Source organism: Cyprinus carpio, chromosome B4 (assembly GCF_018340385.1).
Source record: "Cyprinus carpio isolate SPL01 chromosome B4, ASM1834038v1, whole genome shotgun sequence".
NCBI classification, from domain to species: Eukaryota; Metazoa; Chordata; class Actinopteri; order Cypriniformes; family Cyprinidae; genus Cyprinus; species Cyprinus carpio.
In genome coordinates this window covers 26,394,913-26,416,736 of record NC_056600.1, presented here as the reverse complement: position 1 = coordinate 26,416,736, position 21,824 = coordinate 26,394,913, and the positions used below count along the sequence as shown (strand labels likewise).

The 21,824-nt window shown below is 40.9% G+C and overlaps 1 protein-coding gene and 1 long non-coding RNA gene across 5 annotated transcripts; both read left to right on the top strand.

Moving 5' to 3' along the window:
* The first annotated feature begins 4,932 nt into the window (after positions 1–4,932).
* Positions 4,933–7,049, top strand: LOC122137174. The gene is made up of 3 exons (XR_006154666.1): positions 4,933–5,648; positions 5,773–5,977; positions 6,637–7,049. It is a non-coding gene; the product is annotated as an uncharacterized LOC122137174 (long non-coding RNA).
* A 2,401-nt stretch (positions 7,050–9,450) lies between these two features.
* On the top strand, positions 9,451–21,363 carry LOC109052291 (gastrula zinc finger protein XlCGF57.1-like). Of its 4 annotated transcripts, none has more exons than XM_042722847.1 (3): positions 9,451–9,625; positions 9,989–10,227; positions 17,189–21,363. In XM_042722847.1, the coding sequence occupies exons 2-3, from the start codon at positions 10,059–10,061 to the stop codon at positions 18,262–18,264; spliced, it is 1,245 nt and encodes a 414-aa protein (XP_042578781.1). In that variant the 5' UTR covers positions 9,451–9,625; positions 9,989–10,058; the 3' UTR covers positions 18,265–21,363. The 4 variants fall into 4 exon arrangements, with proteins under 4 accessions (XP_042578781.1, XP_042578780.1, XP_042578782.1 ...); XM_042722846.1 differs by having other exon boundaries at positions 9,986–10,227; XM_042722848.1 differs by lacking the exon at positions 9,451–9,625 and adding an exon at positions 9,632–9,846 and having other exon boundaries at positions 9,986–10,227.
* Positions 21,364–21,824: the final 461 nt, after the last annotated feature.

The following is a 21,824-nucleotide window of genomic DNA, read 5'->3' as shown; positions in this document are numbered from 1 at the left end:
AAAAGAAAAAGAGAATTGACGATAGTGGTACAGATTGTAAGAGAATGTGGAATGTACTCAATGAAATCATGGGAAAAAAATCTACTTGTACTTCTTTTGTTGAATTGAATGGAGTTTTATTTGACTAAGCCCATACAGATTGCAAATTATTTTAATGATTATTTTGTAAATAAGGTTTCTAACTTTAGAGAGACAATGAAATACACTGTTGATTCCAACTCAAATGAGCTAATTGAAAGGTGTATTATGAAAGATAAACTGTGTAGTTTGTTGATTCCAACTCAAATGAGCTAATTGAAAGGTGTATTATGAAAGATATTTTGTTGTTGGTGGGTCTGTGGGTACAGACAACTTGGATAGTCGGCTTTTGAAGTTATCAGCTGGACATATTTCTAAACCAATCTGTCACATTTTTTTGATTTGTATTATTGTTGGTTAGTTTAAAGGTGTTTTGTGGGAGGTTAAGTGTGTAGTTTAACCCAAAGACACAAAATCAACTTTCTGTGGTCCAAATAGTAGGCCTATAAGCATTTTGCCTATTCTAAGTAAATTATTGGAAAAGATTGTATTTAAGCAAGTGCAAGATTATTTTTCTAACAATGATTTGACTACGATGTTTCAGCATGCTTATAGGTATGGTCATTCCACCTGCACTGCAATGACACAAATGTCGGATAGCTGGCTAACATCAATTGATAATTCAATGCTAGTGGGTACACTACTACTGGACTTTAGTGCTGCCTTTGATGTGATCGACCATGAAATTTTGATTTCCAAACTTATTAGTTATGGTTTCACTTCCTCAGCAATAAAGTGGTTTAAGAGCTATTTGTCGGAGAGGTCGCAAAGAGTCTATTTTAATGGTGCATTATCTTGTAGCAAGTCTTTGGATTGTGGTGTTCCTCAAGGAAGTTGCCTCGGACCTTTGTTATTTTCAATTTTTACAAATGATATGCCGTATATACTCAGTAAGGCTACATTGACTATGTTTGCTGATGATAGTGTCACACCCAGGGGCTGGCTATGCTTTGACTAAGCCACACCCCTTCTCAACTTCCACCTCGAGGAGGTCCCCAAAGCCAACCCAATGGCCAAACAACACGAGAACAAGTAAGTGATAAAACAATCTTTATTTAAATATTTTAAAAATAGCTTGGGGAATAGGGAAAGGGCAATTAAAACTAAACTCTGACTCGGCCCTCCTGATGGGCTATGGCCGGGAAGAGGTCAGGGAGCAAGGGGGCCACGGGGATCCGGGGCGTGGGACTCGGGCCCCGGCCTGAGTCTTAGGTATCCGTAGCGCCCCTCCTTCTTCCTCCTCTTCGCTGAATACAGCTCACGGTAAGTACTGGTTCACACAGTTCGTTCTCGAGGTGCTCACTCTCTTTCTCTCTTCTCTTCCTCCACAGGCAACGGCTGGGACACAAAAGCACAGTTTAATTCGGCTTGGTTTTGCTCTCACCTCTTCGCTGATTGCAGCTCACAGTAAGTACTGGTTCACACAGTTCGTTCTCTGGGTGCTCACTCTCTTTCTCTTTCTCCACAGGCAACGGCTGGGACACACAGGCACAGTTAGTTCAGCTTGGTTTTGCTCTCACCTCTTCGCTGATTACAGCTCACAGTAAGTACTGGTTTCACACAGTTCGTTCCTTGGGTGCTCACTCGCTTTCTCTTTTCTCCACAGGCAGCGGCGTAAGTACAGGTTTCCTCGGTCTCTCCTCGTGTTACCCACTCTCTCTCCTTTTTCTCTCCACAGGTATCAACTTAGGCACAATAGCACAGTTAGTTTGCTTTGAATGGCTCTCACCTCTGGGCTGAACACAGCGTACTGTAAGTACAGGGTTTCCTCTATTCCTCCTTGTGTTACTCTCTCTCTCTCTCCTCCTTTTCTCTCCACAGGTATCAACTTGGGCACAATAGCACAGTTAGTTTGCTTTGAATGGCTCTCACCTCTGGGCTGAACACAGCGTACTGTAAGTACAGGTTTCCCTCTGGTTCTCCTTGTGTTACTCACTCTCTCTTTCCTTTCCTCTCCACAGGTATCAACTTGGACACAAAGCACAGTTACTCTGCTTTGGATGGCTTTCACCTCTGGGCTGGACACAGCGTACCGTGCTATCTCCGGAGATCTGAAGCACGCTCACAACATATACTGTACTGAACTAGGCTAGGACCAGCAGTCTCCTTGTCCTCCCCGCGACGAAGTGCGTGAAGGCGGGGGTTTATCTGACAGGACACACGGCCATACACAGCAGCCCACAGCAATATACAACACCACGTCAAAATTATAGGTTTTTTCACAGCACGAAGACTCACCCACCACACTCAGTGTACGAAAAGGACACCCGTCTTCCTTCACTTCGCTTGGTTCGGATCTGGCGATGGAATATGCGGCCTAGCTAGTGATGTCGTCGTTGTGACTACTTCAATAAGTATTCCTTCGGCTCTCCCACCACGCTATATTAGGGTAGGGCCGCCCTCCTCCTCCTGGAGAGATCTACACAACGCCAGGTCAATATACAGGGCACTTTCGACTGGCTCTTAGTACTCACATCAATGCCGCTTCCAATCCCCTTTTTTTCACGTCGTCTCAGTTCGCCGTATAATCCGTTCACTTCTCAACCTTTAAGGTTCGCGATGTCTTCACAATCATACAATTCCAGCCTGAGGGAGAGAGAGAGAGTTAGACAGCCACCAGCACCGCACGCAACCAGACGGGCACAACACAGTGCTTCACACACCAGAAAGAGCTCCCAGACTGTGAAATAACTTGGCCTTAAGTACTCTGCCTTGTCCAGCGTATCCTCCAATCACCAACCCGCTGTCCCTAACTAGGCACAGGTGCATCGAATTCCCTGATTTTCCTTCTTCTTACGCTGCGCTACCGGAAGTTCCGGTGTTCTGTGTTTTTCCGGTCCGGGCGGAAACACTTCCGGGCGGAACCAAACTTCCCGAATTTTGGTTCCGCCCCTAAAGATCGTCACCTTGTGACAATAGTACTCTTTATTATGCAGCCCCTACATGTTCAGAGCTTAATCAGGTTCTGTCTTGTGAGATTAGCAAATTGTATAACTGGATCAAAACAAATAAACTTGTTCTAAATATTTCAAAAACTATGAGTATAATATTTGGTTCTAAGTATAGATTATCTGATAATCCTAAAATTAATATACAAGTTTTTTTTTTGTAAATGGTCAAAATATACAGCAAGTAAAAAAGGTGAAGCTTCTTGGACTTTGGCTTGATTCCACACTGTCATGGTCTGATCACATTAACACAGTTGTTGCTAAAATGGGTAGAGCTGTTGCAGTTGTGCGTAAATGTGCACAGTTTCTAAATTCACAGCTGTTTAGTCGCGTGTTGTTTGTACATTGGATTTGTGTCATTTGGATTACTGTTCTGTTGTATGGTCTGCTGCATCAAGTAGTCATTTAAAAAATTACAAGTGGCTCAAAACAAGGCTGCAAGACTGGTTCTTGGTTGTTCTTCGAGAACTACAGTTGCAGAGATGCATGAACGTCTTGCTTGGCTGATGGTCAAGCATAGACTATCTGTTAATATGTTAGTATACCTTTATAGAATTATTAATATTCGGACTCCTAAATTTTTTTATGATAATATAATTTACTATTCAGATATGCATTTACATTATACAAGAGGGGCGAATAGTCGACAGATCTCTTTACCCCTACCTAAATCTGACTCTATGAAGAGGACCGTGTTTTATAGGTCAATTGTGTTTTGGAACAATCTTCCAGTTGGGGTTCGTGAAATCAAGGGAAAAGACTGGTTTTAAAAAAAGACTAAGACTGTATTTGTTGTCAACATCATAACATTGTCTGGATTGGTTGAGTGAGGTTGTATTATGTGCTATGTTGTTTTTCATTATTTTATTATTATTTTAATTAGTACTTTTTGTATTGTTGTTTTTTTTTTTTTTTTTTTTTTTTTTTTTTTTTTTTGTTGTTCTCTCATGTGTATTTACATATGATATATTTAGGAGTAATTGTGATTGTAATTATTGGGTTTTGTATGTATTGTTTGGACCCCAGGAAGACTAGCTGTCGTTTCGGCGTCAGCTAATGGGGATCCTTTTAAATAAACAAATAAACAAATAAACCCTCATGTCGTTTCAACCCCTGTCTTCGGAACACAAATTAAGATATTTTTTATGTAATCTGAGAGCTGTCTGACCCTCCCATAGACAGCAACGCAACTGAAATGTTTCCAAGTCCAGAAACGTAGCAAGGAGATTGGTAAAATAATCCATGTGACATCAGTGGTTCATCTGCAATTATAAGAAGCTACGAGAATACTTTTTGTGCGCAAAAGAAAAAAATATATATACGCTGATACGTGGTTTCCTACATTGTTGTGATTTGATCTGAATGGAAACCGTGTATCCTATCTGGCGTGATGCAGCTGACACAGAACAACATACGCTGTTTACAGGGTGATTCTGAGAAGACAAATTATTGAATAAAGTAATTTTTTCTTTTGCGCATAAAAAAAAATTCTCGTAGCTTCATATAATTGCGGATGAACCAATGTTGTCACATGGATCGTTTACTGATCTCCTTGGTTATGTTTTGGGGTGTCTTTTTAAGGGCGGAACTAAAAGTGACGGAGATTGGTTCTGCCCGGACCATAATTCTCAAACACCGGTTACTTCCGGGAAACTCCGGGAAAGGAAATCAGGGGGGTTTCATTGATCGCAGGTGGATAGATGAGCGGGGCGATCGCAGATTGGGCAGTATGAAGAGAAGGAGGAGTATAAAGAGGGCCTCAGAAACTGCAGAGGGGGAGTTTTTTTTTTTTTGTTTATTCTAGCCGATATGGTGAGTGAGTTGGAGTGTTTGGGGGCGAGGCAGCGGAAAGAAGGCGGAGGATGGGATATTGTTGGCTTGGGCGAAGACGGAGACAAGAGTTTGGCAGAAACAGAAACCGGGCTGAGTATATTGGGATGTCTACCTAACCGTGAAATGCTCTATGGACATGTGTAACAAATTCTGAGTGATTGAAAACAGGAAGACTCACCGGAAGTATCGCCGAAGGAGGCCCTTTCGACAGGTCACGTGGCAGCAGGAGAAGTATCCAGGAGCTGGAAAGAAGAGGGAAAAGAGACCTTGTGTTAGTAACGGTGTGAGTACCCTAAACCATTGTACAGCAGCATAATCATCTAGAGTGAACTATCTGTGAGCCTTTTTGTGAGTTTGTGGCATAATATGTGAGCGGCCCCACCGTGGAGGAGGATTGTGGGTGAGCCAGGACCAGTGAGCGAGCCGGGACCAGTGAGCGAGAGAAGACGTTGGGGTGTCGTGGCGGCGACGTTTAAATCTGAATATTCGTTGCATCAGTGTCTCCACGATTTCCAGGACGAGTCTTTGGTCAGACGGGGTTTTGACCCTAAATTCACCAAGAGTGTGTGGAGTGCAGTGGGTGAGTCTTTGTCCTTTGCTGTGAGTGTATACACTTGAAACTTTCAGTGTTGTGCTGTGTTTGTGTCGTCAACAACCACCTTTCAGGCCCGACGAAATCCTGGAAGGAAGTGAGTACTGAGGCGGGCGAAGAAAACATCTCCAATTATATGCCGTCGATGACATCCTGACCCTTCTTCCCCACGTGACGGTGGTGGGAAACAATTTAAAGTAAGAACAGTGTGGATATAGTGGGAAGTATTAACGGTGAGGGAGTTGGCTGCTGTAGGAGGAAATCAGCGGTGCATGTATTATTACCTGCTGTGGAGTTCTTCAAAGGTTCGCCCCTGTCTAGATCTCTTGCCCTGTCAGTTGGAAGAAAGAAGAGGGAAGCGTTCGACCCATTCAGTGTAGCACACCCCGGGTGAAACAACTTACCTGTGTGTGACACCAGCGGAGGCCGTGTTCGGCCCAACGCAGCAGCAGCTTTCGATCCGCATCTCTATCAGCAGTTGGGAGAAGCCTCAGAAAAGGAACGCCTGACGTCTATTTCCTCAAAGGTCTGTGAGTTACATCACTTCCTGTTTCTCTGTATATTCACTGTAAGCTATTGCCCAAAGCTAAAGCCAGCATATTGTGTTGTACACTCGCCTGTATGCCCAAGTGAAGCCCCAGTTACATTTGATGTACTTACCTTATGCCCAAAGCTAAAGCCAGCATATTGTGTTGTACACTCGCCTGTATGCCCACTGAAGCCCCAGTTACATTTGATGTACTTACCTTATGCCCAAAGCTAAAGCCAGCATATTGTGTTGTACAATCGCTGCATGCCCAAGTGAAGCCCCAGTTACATTTGATGTACTTACCTTATGCCCAAAGCTAAGGCCAGCATATTGTGTTGTACACTTGCCTGTATGCCCAAGTGAAGTCCCAGTTACATTTGATGTACACCTTACCTTATGCCCAAAGCTAAAGCCAGCATATTGTGTTGTACACTCGCCTGTATGCCCAAGTGAAGCCCCAGTTACATTTGATGTACTTACCTTATGCCCAAAGCTAATGCCAGCATATTGTGTTGTACACTCGCCTGTATGCCCAAGTGAAGCCCCAGTTGTCTTTTCTACAGACTTACCTGTGCCCCGAGTGAAGAGCCAGCGGGGCCCCTCTGTCCACTGTCCGTGTCCAGTCCTGTTATACTTACCTGTATGTCCTTGTGCAGATCTAGCGGGTCCCTTTGAAGCGTCTACCTGCACGTCGACCCGTCACTCAGGATACAGAAACCGCGGAAACCCCCCCCCGTACACTTACCAGTACGGTTTCAGTTGGATCCCGGCAGCCATTGTGCAGCTCCACCAGCATCTGGATGACCAGGAGTCCAACCCGCTGGGCCGCCTCGGAGTTCGCCACGAGTAGCAGCAGGTATCCATCGTGCATTCAAACTCTCAATACTTACCACTTGTATCTGTTACGTCCAGGAAAGGAGAGGGCCCTGGACAGTCGTCCTGCAAGCCAGAACACAGGGGCACTTGTGAATAAGCTGATTGTCGTCACATAGCCAGAAGGAAAGAGGAGTGAAGAACTCACCTGAGATCTCCCGCGACGGAGTCTAAGAGACTCGGACTCACCTGAGATCTCCCGCGACGGAGTCTAAGAGACTCGAGACTGTTACTCTCCAATTGGAGAGTTGGATTTTAGCCTCCCTTCCCCCCTGCCCCATACCCTTTTTTAGTAATTTTAATAAGATTTTGTTTTAATATTTACTTACCGTCTCTCGTGTGTCTTGTCATTGGGGTGTTCTTGGGACCTCCACGAGGTGGAAACTAGGAAGGGGCGTGACTCACGACATCTGTGGTCCGCTCCGACCTGTGACACTACGTTTCTGGACTTGGGAACATTTCAGTTGCGTTGCTGTCTATGCAGGGTCAGACAGCTCTCAGATTACATCAAAAATATCTTAATTTGTGTTCTGAAGATGAACGAAGCTCTTACGGGGTTGAAACGACATAAGGATAGAGTAATTAATGACAGAATTTTAATTTTTGGGTGAACTAACCCTTTAAGTATTGAGAATAATTACTGTGATGTAACTAGATTTCATTACCTTTCCACTTCCTCAGCTCTCTCTCTCTGTTTTCATACTAAATTGGCGCTAATACTGTAATCTTCTTTTAGCTCTTTGATTTCATTTAACTCCTCAATCTCTTCATATCTGAAGACCTCTACATGGCTGAGGAGACAGAGGACATGCTACACTTGATTGCTCCTGCACTCCCACAGGTCTTAGTTCCTGAAGTACAATATCAGTTATACATTCTAAACTATAAAGATAAGACGGTAACACTTTACAATAAGGTGGCACTAATGCGCATTAACTCATGATTATCTATGCATTAGCATGAATTAATGTATAACTCATGAAGAACTAAACCATTTATTAATAATAATTACTTAATCTATGAATCATATAGAATGTTCATTAGTTGCTGATGTAGTAATCATAAATAAATGGTTTATTGATTGATTGATTATGATGAATTGTGCATTAGTTAAGCATTATTTAATGCATATATGTGCACCTGTATTGTAAAGTGTTACTGATAATACTTAAAGATCAAATAAATAAGGTAGATTAATACTCAACATTATTTGAGTGCTTGTTTCACCACAGCCATTATCTTCACAGCCATTAAAAATGTTGTTATCTTCTATTGAATTTCTTTTTTTTTTTATTTTTTTTTTTTTGGTTTTTTCCGGATTAAAAATAGTAGTAAAAATGTCAATTTCTTTCACATTAATGTGACATTGTTGAACATAAATGCTTAGTATTGGATATACATAAAAATTGTACTGTTTTTTTTAATTTTTTTGTATATCCAATACTATATATTGTATATCCAAATATTGTCAGATATTCTAAATAATTTTAAAGGGGTCATAAGATGTTGTTAAAAAGAACATTATGTTGTGTATTTGGTGTAATGAAATGTGTTTATGCAGTTCAAGGTTCAAAAAACATGAATTTTCACATAATGTACATTATTGTTTCTCCTCTATGCCCCGCCTTTCTGAAACATGTCGATTTTTACAAAGCTCATCGATTTTTACAAAGCTCAAATACCTCAAGCGTGTGACGGAAATGTTACACCCCTTACCATACTGTGATGGAGCGACGAGACAAAAACATTAAAAAAACCCATTATAAACAAGGCATTTGTTGCATCCAGTGGGGACATAATTACTAATTATAATGACTTATACTGTCTTTTGATACACTGCATTGCATCGCGCCGTGTAAACATAAAACCATGTCTGCATTTGTGATTGGAGAAATGACAAACAACAAGCGCTACCCTACACTGCTCAATACTTGCATATGAATCATCAGTGGCAAACTCTTTAAATATGAAAACGTACTTACAGGCTGTGAGTCAGAACAGCTGGCATTGTAGTCTACTCTCCCAAGAAACAGTACTCCATAAAATGTGCTGCACATTGGGTTGAACTGTTCTGGAACAGCACTGTAAATACAACTTAACCACTGACGTAGACATGTGGGGGCGTGTTTAAAGAGGTGTTTTAGGAGGGTGTGGACGTCTTAATTTTTATAAAGAATATCTATTTGGATTTGAGACTTTAGTCTTTGCAACTTTATAGATCTTATCTATGCACGAACAGCTTGTAATACTCCAAAGAGAAAGGAAAATTTGAAATTGCATCATATGACCCCTTTAACATAAAACAACTTTATGTAATCCTTTACGGTCTTGGACTCTTAATGAATTCCACTTTACCAAATAAAGCTGAAATCTTATTTATTGTCTTGATATTATGGGGAGAAAAGACGAAATAAGATGAATACATTGTCAGAAGAATTTAGGATCAGTTAATAAATCAATACATGGTTAAATCTCTCCGCAACCACAAACTTCGTTTGAATCTACAATTTCTTTAGGAGTTTGTAATATTCAGAAGTTTTTTCCAGTCCTGTAATTTGAAGACCAGATACTGGAGTTAAATATTGATAGCCCTTTTAGACTTTTGACAGCTCTGCAATTAATTTCTTCACTTCATCCTATATCTTATTATTCATATTAGTTTTCTAATGTAAACTCCTTTAATTTTAGTGAACAAGACTTTTATTTTGGTCTGGCGATGTGACGTCATAAGGCTGCGCCGAGCTCCTGCGTCTGTGATTCGGCTGAAGAAAGGTGTGTGCTTTTAATCGTTTAAAGTGTTCAGATCAATACACGTCGTTTAGAGAATTGTACATACATGTTTTAAATTATTCTTATTATTATTATTTACTGAATGTTACACTGTACTGCTTTATCTAGTGACATAATGAAGGTTATTCTCTGTGAGTACAAAAGGTGCGTCTAATTTCTCACCCTGTACCAGTTCATCATAAACCCGAATCAGTCTCTGGCAGGTAGTGAAAGAAACGGACCCTTTCGAAACTTTTTCGAGTCGATTGAATCGCTTCTCAGAATGATTCAGTGAATCGGAGAGCCCGAATCATCCCACGCTGACGTGACCTGCTGTTTTTATTTCTTTTTTTTTTTTTTAAGCAGGACAAAGTGTTCAGACACAGAAAAACTCCTGGTGGATTAACTGAGATCCACGTGACACGCTATTATAAAGATGGCGTTTATTAAAGAAGAGAATGAAGACATGAAGATAGAAGAATTCAGAGTCAAACGTGAAAATTCTGAGGAACAAATAAAGATTGTGTTTATTAAAGAAGAGAATGAAGACATGAAGATAGAAGAAACATTCAGAGTCAAACATGAAGATACTGAGACACAAACAGGTAGGTTTTTATTCTCAAATCTGAACTCACTCATGTGATCCTTATTAAAATGTCCAGCTCTACAGAAATGAATGATATTTTTAAGAATGTCATATGAGTGTAGTAATTGAACATTTAATTACAACCGTATCAAAGCATTTTCTATAAAGTAAGAAATGAAATGTGACCAGTCAACTTTTGTTGTCCATGAGTGATTTTTTTATTTTTATTTAAAAGGCTTCAGAGAGTAGATGGCCAGTAAGTTTATATTATTTCATGGTCTGTCTGAATAATGGATTCTGATTGGCTGGCAGGTATGCAGTAAAACCGTTTAATGCACAGGTAGTTCCAATTCCGCGCAATCACCATTCTATATTAATGTGCTGCTTTAATTAATGCACACTAACCAACAAACATCACTCGCACACAAACACAGAGAGAGAGAGAATGTGTGTATGTTTGTGTGTGTTTGTGTGTGTGTGTGTGTGTGAGCGATCGCAGATTGCGCTGCACACACACATAAACTTGTTGTCAACACTTCCCTGTGATTTCTATTAATAAAATAGTCTAGATACTATATCACTACATTATATTTCTCAGCAACAATGGAAAAATGGTTCTTTCTGAAGTAATTATTTGTAGAGAGAGATGTGCAGACAGAGCACGCAGGTACACACAACTGTCATCTCTCTCGATAATTATCTATCTCGATAAATATCTCGATAATTCAGTCCCTCTAGGATTTCGTGGAACTTTTTTCAGATTTTTGCGGCCTAAAATTATTTTGCTGCGGCTTTTCTCAAAATTTGTGGTGATATTTGCAGCATTTCTTACTGTTTTGCAGCGAAAATATACCACAGATAACATTCTTCTAACACTGTTATGACTTTTCTGACTTCAAGAACCACTGTAGGTGTCCAGACTAATGTTTGAGGACACCAGCACTAGTGCCAATAAGTTCTACAGAAGGTGGCACCAGCACTTGACAGAAAAGCACTCACCCTAATCACACATGTACATCTCCATTTAGATATGCAAGATGTATTTTTAAGAGTGTTTGCTCATCTGCAATACGTCTCTAAGATCTTTCCTTTCAGATGCCAAATAGACATTTATTAGAATGCATGTAAAACAATAGGTAACTGTCGTAACCCCGGTTCTCTGAAACATCGGGTGGAGAGATCCACCTATGGGAAGGGCATCTGTACCTGACCTCTGCAGAAGCATCCAATTGCACCAAGTCTGGCTAGACAGACAGAAGCGCGCAGCCATTGCCAGGTAAGGCCCCGCCCCCTTATCTAGGGGCATATAACGGCTGCAGCGCTGCTGTTCTCCAGTAAGTATATTCGCTTCTCGTGCGGCAAGCGGGGCAAAGCTGGTAGATCTCTCCACTCGATGTTTCAGAGAACCGGGGTTACGACAGTAACCTATTGTTCTCTTTCATCATCTTGTGTTCGAGATCCACCTATGGGAGAGACATGGACAGCTCCCCAAATGCCCAATACACTCACAGTGAGTTCTGAAAGCCAGAGAAGGACGGTCGCCTCAGGGAGGCGGTGTCTGACACGTCCCATACTCATGAACCTGCAATACTGATGCACACACATGACTGCTGTGCAAATGCAGCACATGAAACATGTATGCATCACACACATGATAACCAATGTGCATATAAATACACCCAGAAAAGGAATGGAAATGCATGCTTAGTGACAGGAATGTGCATGGCCAGCCGGCCCATTCACTCCTTATTCGTCACTTCCAACGGGGTTGCAGGGAAGGGTTAAGTATTCTGCTGTGGAGGGGGTTTGTTGTTGCATGGCCAGCCGGCCCATTCACTCCTTATTCGTCACTTCCAACGGGGTTGCGGAAGGCATAACTTGAAGGCCTCCTCTTGTCATCACACCTTGCATCAATGAGGGGGGGGGGCCGAAGAGAGCCCGTCCGGGCTCCACCAACGGTTCGGGGTTGAACAACTTCTCACTGTGAAAGGCCTGACAGGTTAAGCCAGAGCACGCGCTCTCCACCACAGGAAAGTGCCATAGAGCACCCGCAGGCTTGGACGGCCTGCCGAGCGTTAAGGAGGACGAGGTCGTTCACCGTGAGGATCTCCTTCCACAAGGGTAAAAAAGGAGTTCCCTTTTCCAGCTGTTCCCCTAATTTGTTCAAAATCTCTGCCTGGTAAGCGGAGAGGAGAGAAGAAAGTTCAGGGCCCTGACAGCCAAGGCCGAGGACTTGTATGTGGCCTGGTGAACTGAGGCAGAAAAATGGTTCATCTTGTTGGGCAAGACTGGTTTAGGGGGAGCGAGCAGCCCGTCCTGAGCGGGGTTAAGGTGCCTGGCGATGGAAGGCTCGATAGCGGGTGGGTCATCCATACCATGAGCTGCCATATACTTTACTTCAAGGCCCGTGAGGCCGTGTTTGAAGTCGAGCGGGTCCCTCCAATTGTGCCTCATGTGGTTAGTGCACGCTGGAAGGACGGGGAAGAGTTGTTTTTTCCTTGGACCGGGGAGGTCCCAACACTTGCCCGTCGTAAATATCCCTCTCCTGGTTGGTGGCGCTCTGTGGAGCCGGCCACTCAATGTTGAGGCGTTGGTTGTGCTTTTTGTGGTTGGTGGCTCTATGTTGAGGTGGCCACTCATGGGCGCCAGCCTGGGGAACGCCAGAGGGCGGGATGGCCTCCTCGTCCTCTGAGACCCCAAGAAGGGCCGCATACCACCCTCATCGCCGAAAACCGCCGGTTCGTCGGCGAGCATGAGGTTGCCCGCGAAGATGTCCTCTTCGGGGAATGCGGGATTGGGCTGGTCACCCATAAGTGAGAAGCAGAGGAGGAGCCGACGGGAGTCCCCCGGTAGCACGTCATCATCACCGATGTGTCCTCATCTGAGTCACGAAAGGCCGAGCTCAACCGCACTGGGTCGCTGCAGACTTTAAGAAGGCGTCGTGGAACTGGAGCTTCTTGCTGCAGCCATAAGGCAATGACTGCAATTTTCCGGGTTCTCCAAGGCATTTCTTCAGCATGCTTTAAGGCCCAAGCAAACCACGCAGAATTGGATGTGAAGCTCCTTAGCGGCGATGAGCCCTCCCCACAAGGATCTGGAACACGAGCCCGTGATAGGCTGTTCCCGCTTCTGAACGTGTCATTGGTTTAGACAGCGACATACCAAAGAAGAACTCCGAAAAAATGCGTGGTGGGCAGCCGTGGAAGGAGAAGCAGGTGAAAACGGCGAGAGCGCAGGCGGCTCTAAATGCAGAACACAGCAGAAGGCTGAAAAGACAACTGTCACGTCTGGCAGAGGCTGATCAGGCGATATGTCCTCCTGAAGACACGAAAGTATTTTTAAATAATTGTTTGCTTTCCTACATTATGAAACTTTTAGTTTTATACATGGGAGAAACCTATGAAGGATGAACAAATATCGTCACATTAAAAATAGCTTTCAAATTCTGTAAAACTTAAAGCTTTAAAGTGCTGGGAAAAGTTGTGTGAAGCATTTAAAAACAATGAACAAATATCGTCACATTAAGAATAGATTTGTTATTGTAGTTTTATTTTTAAATCAATGGTGAACGGTGGTGGAGATTTTGTGTTTATAGAACAATGTTTTTCCTGGTTTCCACATCAGTGGCGTTTGTTCTGATATCAGCTTTAACAGAATGCTTTGCTGAATTTGAATGCTTCTCACAAGATTTTACAGAGATGTTATTGATTCTGTGGGGAATTCGACTGCTTTCTTCACTGTATCTCCCAGCGCTGTGTATATCAGTGTCACGTGATCGAGATCAGCTCACGGCTCCGGCTCGAGCACATAAAAGGTCTGCGCTGTGTAGCCCAAACTAGTAGCGCGTATTCGTTCCTTTTTCGGTTCGTTTATCCAATGTAGCTCTTGTAAATCAGTCATGATGAGAACGTAATTGCTGTTCATTTTGAACTGAGAAACAACCTTTCTTTGACTGAATGCGCATTGCGATGATGTCACAGAACGCGTCTAAGCCCAAATTATGCTGAAAATGTGTGGCAATTATGAAAATTTGCCAACTTTTGCGAAAATTGCTTGGTTTGGTTTGTTTAATTTCTTGATTAATTGCTGAGATAATAATGTACTGGAGTGATTGTTAATTGAAATACATGCTATAATTCGTTCAAATAAATGTAAATCTTACCGCACTATTTCATCTGCTAGAGCTTGAGCTAACATGCCGTAACTGATGAAAATAACTGCCATTTTTCATACTATTTTATATGTTAGAGCTTTATCTCACTTGTTAGTGTTTTAGATATTATGCCGTAGTTTTTAACTTGTCTATAACTTCGGCAAATGACCATCTGAATAAGCGGGACTAATCAACGGTTTTTATTACCGTGTATTATTGGATTTTATTTGAACTTGGCGGATTCGAGAATGCGACCTCCGCTTCACGTCAGGTTGATTTTTTGCCTGTTCTTTGTATATTTGTAGTAATTTTATGAATGTATAGTGATTGGTTAGCCTTTAATTATCCATTACATAATGCATAATAGATTGAAATCAACTATGTTTGTGAAACAAACAGTTCAAATCAAAGACATAAGTTGTGCACAAACCATCTGTTATGACTTGTATTATCAGAATGTATATATTATCAGAAGCTGATATAGATTGAGTGTTTCTTCTCCTCTACTTCATGTAGCAGCACAAGTATCTTATTCATATTAAAGGGGTCATATGATGCTGCTAAAAATAACATTATTTTGTGTATTTGGTGTAATGCAATGTGTTTAAGCAGTTTAAGGTTCAAAAAACACTTTATTTTCCATATAAGGTACATTATAGTTTCTCCTCTATGCCCCGCCTTCTGAAACGCATTGATTTTTACAAAGCTCATCGGTCTGGAAAAGTGAGGTGTGCTCTGATTGGCCAGCTATTCAGTGCATTGTGATTGGCCAAATGCCTCAAGCGTGTGACCGAAATGTTACGCCCCTTAACATACTATGCCATCTCCCAGGTCAGCAGCACGAGACTCAGTCCAGCTGCTTTGCTCGTGCACATCCCATCATCGGTTCTCTTTTAGCAGTTCAGTCAATGTACTGTTAGGAGTGACTGAATAACTCGGGATATTGGTTTATTTCGCATCAGAGGTAGTGTAAGGCACGTTTATAAACCGAATAACTTAAGTTATTATTGGATTAGTGCATACTGGAGATGCAAAACATTTCAAACGATTCAGTTCGATTTGGTGAGCTGGTTCGACCGGTTCACTAAAAAGATCCGGTTAATAGAAAGATTCGGTCACGATCCGGACATCACTAGACAAGACAAGACCAATAAAACCCATTACAAACTAGGCATTTGTTGCATCCAGTGGGGACATAATTACTGATTATAATGACTTATACTGTCTTTTTACGTGTTGCGTTGCGTATCGCGGTGTGTAAACATAAAACCATGTCTACATTTGTGATCTGAGAAACAACAATTGCTACTCTACTTCTGAAAACTTGCGTTTGAATCATCATTGGCAAATTATTTAAATATAAAAAACATCCCTACAAGCTATAAGTCAGAAGCGCCAGACTGTCCTTGCAAAGTTTGAACTGCCCAGCTTTATAGAAACAGCCGTTGTGCCACAGATGCATTGCAGGCTACTGGTTCAGGAAACAGTCCTCATCCTCTATAAAATGCGCAGCACACTTCTGAATATTTGGGTTGGACTGTTCTGGAATAGTGTTGAAATACAACTTAACCACTGATTTCTAATCATGTCCTCTTTTGGAAGGTTAAACAAAGTTTCACTTCAATGAAACACACAGCGACTCCACAACATGGCAGCTGCGGCAACAGAGAAAATAAACGTTACGCCTTCTTTCTTTGTGTGAAAATCTGGGTGGTGTTATGCAAATCTTCCCACATAGTGACGTAGGGATCTGGGGGTGTGTTAGAACGAGCCGTTTTAGGAGGGTGTGGTTGACGCTAAACTTTTATAAAGAATATCTCGTTGGATTTGAGACTTTTGTCTTTGCAACTTTACAGATCTTCATGCATCAAGAGCTTGTAACACTCCAAAGAGAAAGGAAAAATTGAAATCGCATCATATGACCCCTTTAAGACACACAACAAAAATATGAGGAACAAACTTTAAATGAACCTTTAGTAACACGATTTTTTTATTTTTTTTCAGACAAACTGAACAGTTAGGTCCATATATATTTGGACACAGGCACAATTTTTATTATTTTAGCTGCTGACCAAAACATATTCAAGTTACAGTTAATAAATATAAGCTTAAAATGCACACTCTGAGTTTTAATTTGAGGGTATTCTCATTAAAAATTGGAGGAAAGGTTAAATGGTAAGTTCACCCAAAAATGAAAATTAGCATATGTTTTACTCGCCCTCAAAGCATCCTAGATGTATATGACTTTCTTCTTTCAGATGAATCCAATCAGAGTTGAATTAAAAATTGTCCTGGCCCTTCCAAGCCTTACAATGAGGGAAATAAAGTGCGCATATCCATAATAAAACGTCCCTCAGACGGCTCCAGGGGGTGAATGAAGTCCTTCTGTAGCGAATCCATGTGTTTTTGTAAGAAAAATATCCATATTTCAAATGTAATGAACACTTTTTGACTGTGGTATTGTGGTATGTTGAAGTCGTTCTGGCGGATGACGTCTGCTAAATGCTTAAATGTAAAATTTCATGAATTCAGAGTTGTTAGCCATTAGGAGGTCAGTATTAACTATAAATAACTGTAGATGATTGGTTTTGGTTGTTGGTCAATTTACGGTGAAAAATGGGAATGAAAGTTGAGCTGTATGATGGTCAAGGAGGCTGGATGAAATCCACACCCACAATGTGACAATGGCTGACCCCTTTTTTAGACAGTTATATATTTTGTTAGAACTGTAGCATTGGTTTTGATGCTTTAAATGTCGAAATGTTTTTATGTCTGTTGCTTTATGCCATTAAACTAGGGTTATCATGTATTTGTCTTTTCGATTTAGACCTGATGACAATGAAGGAGGAGAGTCGAGATCTGAATGAAATGGAAGAGAATGGTATTAAACATCATGATTTCATAACTGGAGAAAAATCTTTTAGTTGTTTGCAGACTGAAAAGACTTCCTCTCCAAAAAGAGCTCAGAAGACTGGAACTACAAGTCATTTAATCTGCCAACAGTGTGGAAAGAGTTTTAGAAAAAATGCAAATCTTAAAGTCCACATGAGAGTTCACACTGGAGAGAAGCCTTACACCTGCCAACAGTGTGGAAAGAGCTTCCCACGAATTGATAATCTTAAGAGTCACATGAGAATACACACTGGAGAGAAGCCATTTCTATGTGGTCAATGTGGAAAACGTTTCTCACATAAAGCAACCTTTTATAGTCATATGAGAATTCACACTGGAGAGACGCCTTACAGCTGCAAACTGTGTGGAAAAACTGTGAATCAAAAAGGAAAACTCAAGATTCACATGAGAGTTCACACTGGAGAGAAGCCTTACGCGTGTGATCAGTGTGGAAAGAGTTTTAGAAAAAACGGAAACCTTAAAGTCCACATGAGAAATCACACTGGAGAGAAGCCTTACACCTGCCAACAGTGTGGAAAGAGTTTCCCACGAATTGATAGTCTTAAGAGTCACATGAGAATTCACACTGGAGAGAAACCATTTGTATGTGGTGAATGTGGAAAATGTTTCCCACATAAAGCAACCTTTTATAGTCATATGAGAATTCACACTGGAGAGAAACCTTACACCTGCAAACTGTGTGGAAAAACCTTGAATCAAAAAGGAAAACTCAAGATTCACATGAGAGTTCACACTGGAGAGAAACCTTTCACATGTGATCAGTGTGGAAAATGTTTCCCATATAAAGAAAGCCTTAATAAGCACATGAAGATCCACTTAAGAGAGAGCTGTTTTATATGCCATCAGTGTGGAACGAGTTTCACAGACAGGAATCACCTTAAGACGCACATAATGACTCACATTGGACATGAGCCTTTTATGTGTTATGATTGTGGAAAGATTTTTGTAAAAAAAGCAAACCTCAAGACTCATATGAGAGCTCACACTTGAGGGAAGATTTTCACCTGCCAACAGTGTAGAAAGAGTTTAGAAAGTCCTCAAAGAGTGTTGAAAGTCCTCAAAGTTGTTGTTGTTTTTTAATCCAATGTAAATTCATGTTCCAGTCACATTTTCTTGGTTAAATAAACATTACTTAGAATATCTATTATATATTTTTTACGTGAACAATGTAATCAATATTCTATTTATTAAAGCAAAGTATGAATCTCATCAAGTTTGTAAATAAAGTGTTTTTAAGCATTTCACATTTTTTCCAAAGGCAATTACAATGTAATCAGAGCGATCGGCTGTACACACATTGCTATAAAGGGGCCATCTGAAAAATAATTTGCATATGTGAATCAGAAACATTTCCATTCAATAAATGTGCAGATAATATGTGATGCACAAATGTGCCTAACAAATATTGTGGCAAGGTGGCCTGGGACAACCCATGATTCATACATCCTTATAAACAGCATGGTTGGGATGAGGCTCCAAGCTGGCAGGGTGCACAATGGGTGGCTTCTTGGTGGGGTGGGAATCACCAGAGGCCCCACGATACGATATTGTCATGATACAATATTATTGCAATTTTAAATATATTGCAATATACTGCAATATATTACTTTTTTCCAACTTCAAATAATGTCCCCAAACAAAAACTTTGGCAACATCTGTTTTAACTACAAAGAAACATTTCTCACTTTGTTTATCTCGCTTCAATTTTGTTGTTGCAGTGCAAATGGGATTGCCAAGCAGACAAACTGACCAACACTTTCATGAAAAACTGTCATAAATGTTATATGCACCTGGAAAACTCAACTATTTGTATAACAGTCTAGTCTAGTCAACCTTAATTAAATGTAAACAGCTATGTACTGCTGTGCTACTACAGGTATTTACATGCATTTGCCATAAATGGAATGGATACGTAAAATTGCTGGTGTATTTTTGGTCAGCTATATTGCATGCATTTGAAAATTAATGTGTACCAAAGTTAAGCAAATAAATGAGAAATGAGTTACCTTCGTGGCAGTCCCATATTAAATCCAAGTCTCCCACAGCAATGGATACTATTCCAGAGAGTAAAGTGTCGCCCACAATAGAGGCAACTCTCTGCTCAAAAGGTGCAAGTTCATCGACCCCTGTACCACTCCCAGTTCTGCCCACACTTTGTCATTGCGCAGCGGTTCTCCGCTTAACTTCAACCTTTATATCAAGACCATTTTTTTAAGTTAATTTACAGTATGATGTTCAGATTCCACTGGGTTGACAGCAGCAGCCAAACTCTCCCACTCATTTTATTTTGTTTGTTATCAAATCCGGAGGACAAAGTTCCAAATAAAATATTTTTTTCTCCTTTCTACCTCCAATAGTTGCACCTCCAATTCATTTTCTTTAAAGTTTCATCTCTTTCTGCTTGCTTTTGTTAAAGTGGACTCATTACCATATTAAAATGTATTTAATTGAGGGAGGAGACAGGGTGGGGTGTAGTGCTCATGCGTGTGCACTTAATTTCATGTTAATTGGGATGTACAAAGAGAATATGCGTGGCATCCTGCATACACACAGTCTGTCAGTACTGGTCACCAGAAGAAAAGACACATTGTCCAGGAAAGGTTGGCTTATGAATTCCATGAACATAAGTTGAAGTATGATGAAGATACTAGAAGTAGATCTGGAGATGAAGATAAATGACAAAAAGATGCAGCAGGCTCAAATGTCACATCAGTAAATGAATCTGTGAAACAAATATTGATTTCAGACAAAATATCCACTTTTAACATGTTATTTACTCATTACATCTGTCTGATCTGAGTAGAAATTTGAAAGTTAAGTAATCTAAAAATATCTATTTAAAGTGGCACAATACAAAAGAATCTATGTATGCAAGTCCTTCTCTGTGGTCCGTTGTGGCGCATCTTGATTGTCATTCTCTTCTATTGGGGGATCTGGGCATTCCTGTTGTTTCAGGTAGATGTGAAAAAAAGCTGTTGCAATGATGACAGTGCAGCATCTTCTTGGTTTGAATTGAAATGTTTTCCGAAGACACTGAAAGTGACTCCTCCTAACACCAAACATGCGCTCACTAAACCCCTTGTGCACATAGTATAAGCCTGGTTGTAGCACCGTTGTTCATCTGTTGTCGGGTGCAAATATGGTGTAAACAAAAAATTATTCTTAGCATACCCACTGTCACCAAGCAATATTCCATTATGATCTCATCTTTCAAACTGAGTATACAGAGATGAATTTAGGAGAATTTGGGAATCATGAGTTGTACCTTTCCAACGTGCAACAATGTTTGGAAACTGTAACTGAGGAGTGCATGCACCTTGGACATTTATGGAAAACCAGTTCTTTCGGTTTCTGTATTCCTCAGCATCTGGAGTAGAGGGACACTTAATTGGAATATGGGTTCCATCTATGCAAGCTATGACTCCTGGGAAATTTCCATATTCATAGCATAGTACCTTGTAGTTAGCCTGGGTTGTAGCATCAGGGAAGTTGATGTAATACGGTCTTAATTCATAAATGGCCCTGCGTACTCTGTGAACGACACCACATAAATCCCCAGTTTCACAATGAAAAATGACACATTCCAATACACTCTAATCACCTGGAGACAAACTCGAACAGGCTTTCCTCTTTGGGTCACAGATGAAAGCTACTGTTCTAAAAGTAAAATTATTTTCAGTGTATTTACTTTATGCATGCAGAAATGATCTTGAAAACTTATTTCATGAAAAAGTTGTAGTGGGTCACTTCTGTCTGCAAGACCTTGTCTAGCTGGTGGTTGATCTTCATTGACATAGTCCTAGTAATCCATATGTCCCCCAAGTGACATTAATCTAAAGTTAAACCTGCCTCCTGTTTGGTTTAATTTAAGCCTCAATTTAGTCCAGATTAGCTCTAGTCTTCCTCCAGGAAATCAGCCTATTAAATTCTGGACTAGACTAAGGCCCAATCGCAATTCTATTTAATACCCCTTCCCCTACCCCTTGTCCCTTGAAACAGTGTCAAGGGTTAGGGGTGAGAATATTCCCCTAAGAATTGAGACACCACTACTATCCCGTCACATGTCATCATGAGAATGAGAATGAGAATGAGCTTTATTGCCAGGTATGTTTACACATACGAGGAATTAGTTTTCGTGACAGAAGCTCCGCAGTGCAACAGAATGACAGTGACAGAACAAAAAACACACAATAAAAGAATAAAAAATACAAATCAGTAGGTAAGGAATGACAATATACAAACTGACAATTGTATGGCAGATATATTACAATGAGCAGTTATGTATGTACAGGTATATTATGTGCAAAAAAATAATTTAAGTGTACACTAAGTATGTGTGTTAGATAATAAGTGTATGTGTCTGTAAATATAAATAGTGTAATGTGTTCCACAGTTATTATCAAGTGTTCATGAGATGGATTGTCTGAGGGAAGAAACTGTTCCTGTGTCTGGTCGTTCTGGTGATCAGGGCTCTGTAGCGTCGACCAGATGGCAACAGTTCAAACAGGGAGTGTGCTGGATGTGAGGGGTCCAGAGTGATTTTGCCAGCC